This window comes from Mesoplodon bidens, assembly GCF_964165515.1.
Source record: "Mesoplodon bidens genome assembly, chromosome: 15".
NCBI classification, from domain to species: domain Eukaryota; kingdom Metazoa; phylum Chordata; class Mammalia; order Artiodactyla; family Ziphiidae; genus Mesoplodon; species Mesoplodon bidens.
The window spans coordinates 30,547,369-30,561,267 of NC_138171.1; the positions used below are offsets into that span (position 1 = coordinate 30,547,369).

At 37.1% G+C, this 13,899-nt stretch overlaps 1 protein-coding gene across 2 annotated transcripts in view; it reads right to left on the minus strand.

Annotated features, from left to right (window-relative positions):
* Positions 1–13,899, minus strand: part of RNF24 (ring finger protein 24) — a 136,492-nt gene that overhangs the window by 17,609 nt on the left and 104,984 nt on the right. For both annotated transcript variants that reach the window (XM_081255903.1, XM_081255904.1), the window contains exons 3-4: positions 5,112–5,154; positions 2,964–3,005 (exon numbers count right to left, since the gene is read on the minus strand). In XM_081255903.1, the coding sequence (XP_081112029.1) occupies positions 2,964–3,005; positions 5,112–5,154 (85 nt within the window). The remainder of the gene's footprint in view (positions 1–2,963; positions 3,006–5,111; positions 5,155–13,899) is intronic.

Genomic DNA, 13,899 nt, shown 5'->3' on the forward strand with positions numbered 1-13,899 from the left:
GCAAAAGAAATTAAGTGGAGAAAGCAACCATTCACCATAACCAGAGCTGGGGACACTGTGGTGAACAAATCAAAGACTAAATGCAAATGACAAGCAGATCACAGACTAATGTCAAGGCTCTCAGGCTTCTCTTAAAAACCCCCCAGATCTGGCAATAGTTGGCAATAGCCTATATTCCCCTATGGTAACAATTAGCTAGAGGTGAGTGCTGACAACTTCTTTAACACAGGACCTTGCATGCCCCAGTGTGTCACAGCTTCCATGGCACCTTTCTGTTTCTCTTGATACCAAGACTCCATTAGATGCAATTTATTTATTTATCTATCTATCTATCTATCTATTTATTTATCTATCTATTTATATATATATATATATATATATAACTTTTGGCCACACCACACGGCATGTGGGATCATCCACAGATTCAAACAACCACAGACCGTGTAATACTGTAGTATTCACTATTGAAAAAAATCTGCGTATAAGTGGACCCGTGCATTTCAAACCCATGTCGTTCAAGGGTCAACTGTACTTTTTTTTTTGCTGTATGCGGGCCTCTCACTGTTGTGGTCTCTCCTGTTGCGGAGCACAGGCTCCAGACGCGCAGGCTCAGTGGCCATGGCTCACGGGCCTAGCCGCTCCGTGGCATGTGGGATCTTCCCAGACCGGGGCACGAACCGTGTCCCCTGCATCGGCAGGCAGACTCTCAACCACTGCGCCACCAGGGAAGCCCTCAACTGTACTTTTTAGATATTTTTTTGCCACGTGGCTTGTGGGATCTTAGTTCCCTGATCAGGGATTGAACCCGGGCCCTTGGCAGTGACAGCACGGAGTCCTAACCACTGGACCTCCAGGGAATTCCTCAACTGTCTTTTTAAGATAATATATTAACTTACTTTCCTTCTTTAAAATTAAGAACATTATATATAAAATTAACATCCCTTTTTGACCAACTTCCCCTAATCTTTTCCCTCTTCTCTCCTCCTCTGTGTGATCATTATGCATCCTTTTCAAACATTATGCAGTATGCATATAAATCCATGAAAAATGTGTTTATCTTAGTTTACATACATGATATAAACATTTATATCATTTTGCAACTTGCTTTTTCAAGATCCCGTTAGAGATCTATCTAGGTTGACGTGTTTATAGATGGAGCTTGTTCCTTAATTTTGCCTGCCGTATAGTACCTCACTGTATGAATCACTGTACCACGTTTCCCTCTTTTCCTCCCTCCCTCCCTCTCTTGATGGATAATCTTCCAGTGTATCATGTTTTATTTATTTGTTACACTACTGATGGACATTTAGCTTGTCTCTGATTTTCCACTATTATAATTATTCACTAATAACATTATTCATATTGAAATTCCATGTGCTTACACAGGAACAAGCTATGTATCATTGCATAATTAGGCTACAGGAATGCACACATACAAAGAAGTTTGACAAAATAGTTTCAACACAAAGAAGTGCATCCAAAAAGGACCAAACTGCGAAAAGTACATGACTGGCCTCTGGAAACAAGTTGTAGAGCAAGGTTAGGTTTTCTTAGGCACAGTGAAACTGGAATTAGTGGGTGCGGTTGGGATACTAACTCTGATACGTAATGATGCAACACAATTCACTTATTCAGGATAAAGATACTAAACTAATGAGTCAAACCAATAAGGAAGACTTCTATTCCTGACAAACATGGTTATTCAGTATTGTTAACGTATGTCAGAATTTGATCTTTTCATTTATGGTCATCAAAAAGACTCCAAACAGAAGAGGATCACTTTCTGTTACTGTTTTGGGAAAAAATTTTAAATCAAACAGTATTTGATGCTTGAGTTTAATCCAAGGTTAGTTCTGAAATGCTGTACCATATCAACTCTTTGATAAAAAATATGCAGAAAGAGCAAAGGAGGGACTTCCCTGGTGGCACAGTGGTTAAGACTCTGAGCTCCCAATGCAGGGGGCCTGGGTTTGATCCCTGGTCAGGGAACTAGATCTCACATGCATGCCGCAACTAAGGAGCCCGCCTGCCGCAACTAAGACCCAGTGCAACCAAATAAACAAGTAAATATTTTAAAAAAAGAGTAAAGGAGCAGTAGATGATTTCAAAGTGTTCAACAATAATATAAACCATTATTTTAAAATTATTATTCAAATAATTTCACAAATTAACTGTCTTTGAAGAGACTGGTAATGTAGCTTCACCACAGTTATGCTATATAAAACATAGATACTACAATGTGTAGCTTTTCAAGTCCTTGCTTTAAACACCAATTAAAAAACTCAGAAAGGGTAGAAGAGAAAGGGCCCTAAAATTAAAAATAAAAACTCTGAGCATTTGAAATCAGTGGCAAGACAAGGAATAAAATAAACAAGAATTACTATAGACTACGTGTCTTAAGGTGCATAGCAGGATACACACACACATCTGTATATAGCTTAGAAAGCATAACAATATAGCGAACACCCCAAACACGCAACCTCATTACTAGACAAGTCCAAGAGTTCATGTCTCTCCCTATATGTTCTTCCCTATTCCATCCCTCTGTCTCACCTCCCCAAACCCCCACCTTCATGAAGTAATCACTGCCTTGTTTGTGCCATTGGTAAGAAAGGACTTCTGGGAACATTTTCAAGAGTGAAATTAGTGCAAATTCATCTTGAATAGAAAAACTTGTTTATATCTATCTCCTACTCGTATAGCATGGACAGCAAGCAGCATCCCTGCTGCTATGAAATCTTACACTGGCACCATCCCTATTAAAAATGAGTTATTTTACACTCTTATAAGTCTTCACAAAATTGATTTTTATGTGACCTCACCCTCAAATATTCTATTAAGCTGATCAAAATAAGCCCAATGTTTTTCAGCGTCTGAAAATACAGATGTTTAAGCATACCACAGCATACCACTTCTGTTAGAATATACTCAAGAACAGATTAAAATACTTATAGGCAACTTACCTCATGTAAATTCAGTTCTTTTACTTTTTCTTTTAATATAACCTGTAAGACAAAAAAAGTATGCTTTTATGCCCATTTAAATCTGTAATTTAAAAGGTTTCTCATTATTCTTACAAATATTTTTCTTTTCTGTATATAGCTCATTTCACCTCATGTTCAGTATTAGAGAGAATCTCTTACAGTTTGAGATAGAATATTTTAGCAACATTCTTTTAACTTGAGCAATGGTGCAGTATTCTCCTGAAAAGCAATTTTAAAATCTCTTTGAGAATAGATTAAATTTTGGGAGAAGAAATTAACACATGCCTGTCTGGAGTTATGTGCTAATATGGGGGGAAAGTGAATGGGATTGCTTGCCTCATGATTTGGTAAAACACAGTATTGACTCATGGGACAGACTGGTAATTTATAAAAGACTGAAAAGTAAGGTCAGTCTTAATTTTGGAAGCTTTGCTTATTATTATACATCACTATCCTCAGAAAACTGTAGCTCTATGCAGAATTATGTAAGTGGGTTTAAAACTCATCCAGGTGCTGTCCCTAACCTGACTTTGTGGTGACTGGATATCAGTTAAAAAGAATGCAAAATGACAAGAGGGCAGATGACTATTTAAAAAGAACATCTCTAAACAAATAGGACCTAATCAAGCTTAAAAGCTTCTGCACAGCAAAGGAAACCATAAACAAAACGAAAAGACAATTTAAGGACTGGGAGAAAATATTTGCAAATGATGCCACTGACAAGGGCTTAATTTCCAAAATATACAAACAGCGCATACAACTCAATAACAAAAAACAAACAACCCAATTGAAAAATGGGCAGCAGACCTAAATAGACAGTTCTCCAAAGGAGACATACAGATGGACAACAGGCACATGAAAAGATGCTCAACATCACTAATTATCAGAGAAATGAAAATCAAAACGACAATGGGGTATCACCTCCCACCAGTCAGAATGGTCATCATTAAAAAGTCTACAGATAACAAATGCTGGCGAGGGTGTGGAGAAAAGGGAACCCTCCTACGCTGTTGGTGGGAATGTAAGTTGGTGCAGCCACTATGGAAAACAGTGTGGAGGTTCCTCAAAAAACAATTGGAGACAAAAATTGAGACAAAAAGATTCATTCCTTTAGAAAACTAAGACATTCATCTCTGTATATGAATCCCACACGAGACCCATGTATGGTTACCTGTGGACATCAGTGTGGACATCTAAGGAACTCACCAATGAGCTCAGATTTCAAAGAGACATGGACAAAAAGATATGTAATCCTAAAATGACGACATGGTGTGTAACATCAGTGTCAGCAAGATTAAAGACCCAAATAAACTGAAGCTTGGCCCCCCCCATCTCTCCCCGCCTCCCAAATTGCTATGGACGACAAAAATAATTTCATGCTCAGGGTCAAAAGAAAATTAAGAAACACCTAGGCCCACTGTTTGGTATCAGTGGTAAAATATTAATGGATGACATATGGAAGAAAAAACATTTTACTGGCCTTCAAGAAAAGCTAAATTTATTACCTTAAAGAACATATCAGCAAAGGGATAGTACAAAGGGCTAGGAGTTAATAGCAATGACTGAAGTATCTGGACTTCCAGTGGTGTGACGTGAACTAACATTTAAAGTACAAAGGGGAGGAGATGAGATGAGTATAATACAGCTGGTTACCTCTGAAGAACTAGTATGTCTTCTAATGAAGAAGGTAAAAATTTCATTTAATGGAATCTCTGAACTCCATTAGGATAATACTAAGTTTAAGGATTTTAAGCTACAGCATTTTCCTTTACCAAAATATTGGCCAAAGTTCCCTGTTAAGTTATATTATTTTATCATTTGAACTTTCTATAACTTCAAGTAATACTTAAGAGAAGTCACCGCAATAAGCCCAGGCACTGCAACGAAGAGTAGCCCCCACTCGCCGCAACTAGAGAAAGCCCGTGTACAGCAACGAAGACCCAACACAGCCAAAAAAAAAAAAAAAAAAGGAACGCTTGAAGTATTTTGTATGGCAAATTGGCAAGCAAAATGCTAAAATGAACACAAGTAAATCTAGTCCCAGTTTAAAATATGATTGGAAACCTGAGGTCTCATTTTTTTGGTGAAGAACATGATCAAAGCCAATCTTAAGTAAATCTCTCTCACCTGTTTGTAGGCATAAAATTCTTTGTGTGCTTGATGTCTTAGCCTAAAAGACAGAAATGAGAAATGCAATACTGAGATTTCCGTATAAGAATTTGACAAAAATTTTAAAACTGCTTATTTTTGGTATTAATTTATATCATTTATGGTTTAAATCCAGAATCTTTATTCTAGAATATACTCAAATGACATATCTGTTACCATGTTATGAGAAAGTGACCAGTGAACCATAGAATATTATCCAGATATATAAGTTCAAGTGAAATCTCATTAAAACAAAATCTCAAATATTTTAATGAAGAAGGCTCAATTTTTTATATTGATAATAGTCCACTTATTTCAATAATATTTAATATACCACACTTTTCTTAATTAAAAATTGAAGTATCAATATAATATACATCTAATAATGTGCAAAAGCCTCAAGAATACAGATAAGTATTAAAAAAAATTATACACACCACTGTAACTATCACCCATTTCCAGCATCCCTGAAATGACTCTTCCCAATCAATATTCACCCCTAAAACTATCCTAATTTTTATCATTGTAGATTAACTATGCTTGTTTTTGAACTTCACATAAATGGATCATCTGGTATATACTCTCCTGTGTTGGCTTCTTTCAGTCGACAATTACTTGTGAAATTCATCCATGTTGTTGCAGTAATTATATTTTTGACTGACATAGTGTTCCATTTTACGAATGAATATAAAACTATCCATTCCACTGTTGACAAATATTTAGGTTACTTCCAATTTGGGGCAATTATGAATCAAGCTGCTACACAAATTCTTCTACATGTCTTTTAGTGGACATATAGACTCATTTCTGTTGAGTGTGTATCTAGGAGTAGAATTGCTGGTCCAAAGTGCTTGTACCAATTTTACTCCTATGGGTAGTGCATGAAAGTTCTAGTTGTTCCACATCTTTGCCACAGTTTGGTAGGGTCAGTCTAAAAATTTTTAGCCAGTCTGGTGGGTGTTCAGTGGTATCTTACTTTGGTTTTAATTTTGCATTTCCCAAATGGTGTTTAGGACCCTTTCATATGCTTATTGCCCATTTGGATATTTTTTACGAAATGCCTGTTCAAGTCTTTTGTCCATTTAAGAAAATGAGTTGACTATATTTTTCTTATTGATTTGTAGGAGCTCTTTAAATATTTTAGATGCAAGTCCTCTGTTGGGTACTGCAATACTCTATGGCTTGCCTTTTCATTCTCTTAATGTTATCTTTTGATGAACAAAAGCTTTTAATTTAAAGCTTTTTAATTTAATTTGTGTCCAGTTAAAGAAATCTTTGCCAACCCCCAGATAATGAAGATAATTTCTTGTGTGTATCGTGAAAATAATTTGTTATTTTACCTATCACATTGAGGTCTATGATCCATCTGAAATTAGTCTTTATGTATGATGTGAGGTAGAAGTCAAAGTTCTTTTTATCCACATGCAGATTTTCATTTGACTCCTTTATTGAAGAGACACTTCTTTCCCCACTGTGTTGCAATGGCACATCTGCTGTAAGTGAGACCAGTATGTGGTTCTGTTTCTAGAGTTTCTGTTTTATCCCACTGGTTTATCTGCCCATCCTTGTGTACTGGGTTGAATCATGTCCCCTCAAAATTAATGTCAAACTGCTACCTCAGAATGTAACCTTGTTTGGAAATAGCATCTTTGCAGACTATTTATTAGTTAAAATTAGGTCACATTAGGATTAGGGTCGACCATAAATCCAATATGACTGTTGTCCTTAGAAGAAGAGGAGAGGATATACAGAGACACAGGGAAGAAGGCCAGGTGAAGACAGAGGCAGAGACTGAAGTGATGCAGCTACAAGCCAAAAAATATCAAGGATTGCTGACAACCACCAGGAACTAAGAAGAGGCAAGGAAGGATCCTCCCCTAGATAGCCTTCAGAGGCAGCATGGCCCTGCCAACACCTTAATTTTGAACTTCTAGCTTCCAGAACTGTGAGAGATTGATAAATTTCTGTTGTTTTAAGCCATCCAGCTTGTACTTTGTTACAGCAACCCTGGGAAACCAATGCATCTTGTGTCAATACCATGCCAGTTTAAAAAAAAAACAAAAAAACTTTTATTTTGAAATAATCTTATAGGAAAGTTGCAAAAAATATCAGAGTTCATATATACTTCTCTCCCCAGTTTTCCAACATTCACATCTTACATAACCATAGAACAATGATCAAAAGCAGGAAATTAATACTAATGTTTTGATATTAATACTCATATAGTATTCACCAAACAGACTTTATTTGAATTTCACCAGTTTTTTCACTAATGTTCTTTTCCTATCTTGTGATCCAATCCAGGACCCCAGCTTGCATCTAGTTGTGTCTCCTTAGTTTCTTCAAATCTGTGACAGTTCCTTAGTTTTTCCTTGTTTTTCAGGATTTTGACATATCAACCATGATCACTTGGTTATGGCAATGTCTACTGGGTCTCTCCACTGTAAAGTTACTATTTTCCCCTTTGCAACTGATCAATATCTTGGGGGAGACACATTGAAACTATGAAAATATCCTATTTTTTTCTCAAGCTTTTGCCCACTGATTTTAGCATCCATCTTGCTTGCAACGTTTCTGCAGTGTTTGCCTGGTGGTGGTTTTGTAGTTCCCTAATTCCTTGTACATTAACTGGGATTCTTCTATAAGGAAGAGATGCCCCTTCTCCTTCATTTATTTATATCAGCATGGACTCATTTATGTTAGTCTATGGGTTATAATTTAATATGATCATTATTTATTTTGTTGCTCAAATTGGTTTAGGCTTTTAGGCTCTCTTTCAGGTTGATTCTTATGTCCTTTCAACACGCCCTCATCCTTTCCCATGCATTTCCTAGCTCCCTGGCACCAAAAGATGTTACAAGTTCATCTTGTATTTTCCATGCTCCAGTTGTGGAATTAACCACTTCTTTCAAAGAGCCTTGGTTCCTTTTATTGGAGAATAATATTTAGAAACCAAGATCTGGGTGCTAGGTGAATAGCACTCTGTTTTAAGTACTGGGGTTTTGTAAAAAGTCTTGGGTCCTCAAACTTTGCTCTTAACTACTTTGGCTATTTGTGGTCCTTTGCATTTCCGTATAGATTTCATGAGCTTATCAATTTCCACAAAAAAATCTGTTGGGGTTTTGACTGAGACTGTGTTTAATTTATAGATCAATTGGGGGAAGAACTGACATCTTTGCAAGATTGAGTTTCCAACCTATGAATATAGCATATTCTATTTATTACATCTTCTTTCTCTGTATGCATTTCTACATAGAACACATGTATCCTTCATTAAATTTATTCCTAGGTATTTGGTAATTTTTGATCTACTATAAATGGTATTTAAAATTTTTTTATGTTCTAATTCTTTGTTGCTACTACATAGAAAAAATTCAATTTTTGAATATTGATCCTGTATCTAGTGACTTGCTAAGTTCACTTATTAATTCTAAACATCTTATCTGCAGAATCTTTTGGATTTTTAAAATACACAATTATTTTGTCTGCAAATAATAACAGTTTAAACTCTGCCTATTTAATCTTCACATATTTCACTCTTTATTCTTTATTTCACTTCTTTTTTTTTCCTGCACTGGCTAGGACCTCCAGTACCAATATTAAATGAAAGTGATGGCAGTGAATGTCCTTATTAATATGTTACTACTAAATATGATGTTTTCTCTAGATTTTTTGTAGATAACCCTTGATTCAAATAAAGTTCCCTTGTATCCTAGTTTTAGACTTAAAAAAATCATGAATAGGTATTAACTTTTGTCAAGTGCTTTTTTTCCCATCACATTTTTTCCTCTTTACTGTTAATGTGGTATACTGTATTGATTGATTTTCAAATGTTAAAACAGTCTTCATTTCTGGAACAAAACTCTACTTGGTTGTGGTGTACCACCTTTTTGTACATCCTTGAATTTTATTTACTAATATTTTGTTCATGAGAAAGATTAGTCTATAATTTCCATTCTTGTAATGCCCTTGTCAGGCTTTGGAATCAAAATTATCTGGCCTCATCGAAGTATCTCTTCTATTCTCTGGAAAAGTCATATAAGAGTGGTATTTCTTCCTTAAATGTTTGGAGAAATTCACTGGTGAAGTTACCTGACTTGCAGTTTCTTTGTGGAAATGCTTTTATTATTACATATATAATTACTAATATTTTCTATTTCTTCTTGACTCAGTTAAAAATGTTATTATTCTTTTACTTGTATTCACATAACATACAATTAACCATCTTAAAGTGTATAATTCAGTGGTACTTAGTGTAGTCACAATGTTTTGCAACCACTAGTTCACTCTAGTTTCAAAACTTTTTCATCAAAAAGAATCTGGTACTCATTAAGTAATTGGTCCCCATTCCCCCATTCCCTGGTAATCTCTAATCTGCTTTCTGTCTCTATGGATTTGCCTATTATGGATACATTACATAAAATATATCATACAATATGTGACCCTTTTGTGTCTGGCTTTTCATTTAGTGGAATGTTTTCGAGGCTCTGCCTATTTGTAGCATGTATCAGTACTTCACTCCTTTTTATGGCTGAATAATATTTCACTATATGTATATGCCACAATTTGATTATCCATTTGTCTATTAATGAGCATTTGGGTTGTTTATACCTTCTGGCTATTATGAATAATGATATACACATTCTGTACAAATTTCCTTGTGGACATATCTCTTCATTTGTCTTGGGTATACACCTAGGAGTGAAATTTCTGGGTCATATGGTAATTCTATGTTTAACTTTCAAGGAACTGATGAACTCTTTTCCACAGTTCCTGCACCATTTTACATTCCCACCAGCAATGTATGAAGGTTTCTATTTCTCCACATCCTTGTCAACACATAATTTTCCATATTTTTGACTACAGCATCCTACTAGTTGTGACATTTTATTTATTTATTTATTTATTTTTTGCCGTACGCGGGCCTCTCACTGTTGTGGCCTTTCCCGTTGCAGAGCACAGGCTCCGGACGCACAGGCTCAGTGGCCATGGCTCATGGACCCAGCTGCTCTGCGGCATGTGGGATCTTCCCAGACTGGGGCACGAACCTGTGTCCCCTGCATCGGCAGGCAGACTCTCAACCACTGCGCCACCAGGGAAGCCCTATTGTGGTTTTAATGTGCATTTCCTTAATGACCAATGCTGTTGAACATCTTTTCATGTGCTTGTTGGCCGTCTGTATATCTTCCTTGGAGAAATGGCTACTTAAGCCCTTTACCTATTTTTAAATTCAGTTGTCTTTTCTTTTGTTTTAATATTTATTTATTTATTTAATTATTTATGGCTGCATTGGGTCTTCGTTGCTGTGCGTGGGCTTTCTCTAGTTGCAGCGAGTCGGGGCTACTCTTCATTGTGGTGCACGGGCTTCTCATTGTGGTGGCTTCTCTTGTTGCAGAGCATAGGCTCTAGGCATGCGGGCTTCAGTAGTTGTGGCATGAGGGCTCAGTAGTTGTGACTCATGGGCTCTACAGTGCAGGCTCAGTAGTTGTGGTGCACAGGCTTAGTTGCTCTGTGGCATGTGGGATCTTCCTGGACCAGGGCTCAAACCCGTGTCCCCTGCATCGGCAGGCAGATTTTTAACTACTACACCACCAGGGAAGTCCCAATATTTATTTATTTATTTTATTTTTGGCTGCGTTGGGTCTTAGTTACAGCATGCAGGATCCTCTGCTGTGGCATGCAGGCTTCTCTCTAGTTGTGGTGCGTGGGCTCAGTTGTTGTGGAGCTTGGGTTCCAGAGTGTGTGGTCTCTGTAGTTGTGGTGTGCGGGGTCCAGAGCATGTGGGCTCTGTAGTTGTGGCATGTGAGCTCTCTAGTTGTAGCCCACATGCTCAGTAGTAGCAGTGCATGGGCTTAGTTGCCCTATGGCATGTGGGGTCTTAGTTCCCTGACCAGGGGTTGAACCCACGTCCCCTGCATTGGAAGGTGGAATCTTAACCACTGGACCACTAGGGAAGTCCCAAATTCAGTTGTCTTTTTGCTGTTGAGTTGTAAGAGTTTTTAAAAATATATATCCTGGATATTAAACCCTTATCAGATTTATGATTTGTAAATATTTCTCTCCCATTCTGTAGGCTGTTTTTTTCACTTTCTTGATAATGCTCTTTGATGCACAAATATTATTAATTTTTATAAGTCCAATTTATTTCTTTTGTTGTTTGTGCTTTTGGTGTCAAATCTAAGACTCCATTGTCAATCTGAGGTCATGAAGATTTACCTGTTTTCTCCCAAGAGTTTTATAGTTTTAGCTCATGTTTAGGTCGCTGATCTATTTAAAAAAAATTTTTTTTTTAAATTTATTTTTGGCTGCGTTGGGTCTTCATTGCTGCGTGTGGGCTTTTTTCTAGTTGTGGCGAGCGGGGGCTACTCTTCATTGTAGTGCATGGGTTTCTCATTGTGGTGGCTTCTCTTGTTGTGGGGCACAGACTCTAGGCACGTGGGCTTCAGTAGCTGTGGCACCCAGGCTCAGTAGTTGTGGCGCATGGACTCTAGAGTGCAGGGTCAGTAGTTGTGGCACGTGGACTTAGTTGCTCTGCGGCATGTGGGGTCTTCCTGGACCAGGGCTCAAACCCGTGTCCCCTGCATTGGCAGGTGGATTCTTAACCACTGTGCCACCAGAGAAGTCCTGCTGATCTATTTTTTGAGTTAATTTTTATATGGGAAATGAGGCAGGGGTTCAATTTTATTCTTTTGCGTGTATTATTCAGTTGGTCCACCATTTGTCCACCATTTATTCTTTTGCCACTGAATGGGCCTGGCACCCTTGTGAAAAACAACTGGCCATACCATACTACCCAAAGTAATCTACAGATTTAATGTGATCCCTATCAAATTACCCATGACATTTTTTTTACAGAAATAGAACAGATAATCCTAAAATTTATATGGAACCATAAAAGAGCCAGAATTGCAAAGCAATCCTGAGTAAAAAGAATAAAACTGGAGGCATAAGCCTTCCAGACTTCAGATAATACTACAAAGCTACAGTAATCAAAACAGCGTGGTACTCTCATGCCAACAGACATACAAATCAATGGAACAGAATAGAAAGCCCAGAAATAAACCCATACACCTATGGACAATTAATGTTCCTCAAAGGAGGCAAGACTATACAATGGGGAAAAGACAGTATCTTCAGCAAGTGGTGTTGGGAAAGTTGGACAGCCGCATGTAAATCAATGAGGTTTAGAACACACCCTCACACCATACTCAAAAATAAACTCAAAATGGCTTAAAGACTAAATATAAGACAAGATACCATAAAACTCCTAGAAGAGGACATAGGCAAAACATTCTCTGACATAAATCATATCAATGTTTTCTTAGGTGAGTCTCTCAAGGCAATAGAAATAAAAGCAAAAATAAACAAATGGGACCTAATCAAGCTTATAAGCTTTTGCACAGCAAAGGAAACCATGAACAAAATGAAAAGACAACCTACGGACTGGGAGAAAATATTTGCAAATGATGCGACCGAAAAGGGCTTAATTTCCAAAATTTACAAACAGCTCATATAACAAAAAACCAAACAACCCAACTGAAAAATGGGCAGAAGACCTAAACAGACATTTCTCCAAAGAAGACATACAGATGGCCAATAGGCACATGAAAAGATGCTCATCATCGCTAATTATTAGAGAAATGCAAATCAAAACTATGATGAGGTACCACCTTACACTGGTCAGAATGGCCATCTGCATAAAGTCTGCAAACAATAAATGGTGGAGAGGGTGTGGAGAAAAGGGAACCCTCCTACACTGTTGGTGGCAATGTAAATTGGTGCAGCCACTATGGAGAACAGTATGGAGATTCCTCAAAAAACTAAAATTAGAGCTACCATATGATCCAGCAATCCCACTTCTGGGCATACACCCAGACTAAACGATAATTCGAAAAGATACATGCATCCCTATGTTCAGAGCAGAACTATTTACAATAGCCAAGACGTGGAAACAATCTCAATGTCCATCGACAGGTGAACGGATAAAGATGTGGTACATATATACAATGGAATATTACTCAGCTATAAAAAAGAATGAAATAATGCCATTTGCAGCAACATGGATGGACCGAGAGATTATCATACTAAGTGAAGTAAGTCAGAAAGAGAAAGACAAATACCATATATCACTTACATGTGTAATCCAAAATACAACACAAATGAACTTATCTACAAAACAGAGAAAGACTCATAGAGAGAAGAGATGTTGCCAAGGGAGTGGGGTGGGGGAGGGAAGTATTGGGAGTTTGGGATTAGCAGATGCCAACTATTATATACAGTATGGATAAACAACAAGGTCCTACTGTATAGCACAGGGAACTATATTCAATATCCTGTGATAAACCATAATGGAAAATAATATATACATGTATAATTGAGTCACTTTGCTGTACAGCAGAAATTAACACAACACTGTAAATCAACTATACTTCAATAAAATTTTAAAAAAACCTATATGGAGAGCCACAAAAGCCAAAAAAAATCAATTCACCATAGATGTTTGGGTTTATTTCTGGACTCTCAATTCTATTTTATTGATTTATATGTCCATTCTTATGCCAGTACCACATATTTTGATTACTGTAGCTTAAAGGAAGTTCTGAAATTGGGAAGTGCAAGTCTTCCTGCCTTTTTTTCTTTTTCAGTGTTGTTTTGGCTATTTGGGGCTCCCTGCAGTTCTAAATGAATTGAGGATCAGTTTTTCCATTTCTGTATCAAAGGTTATTAGAATTTTGATAGGCTTTGCATTGAATCTGTAGATTGCTTT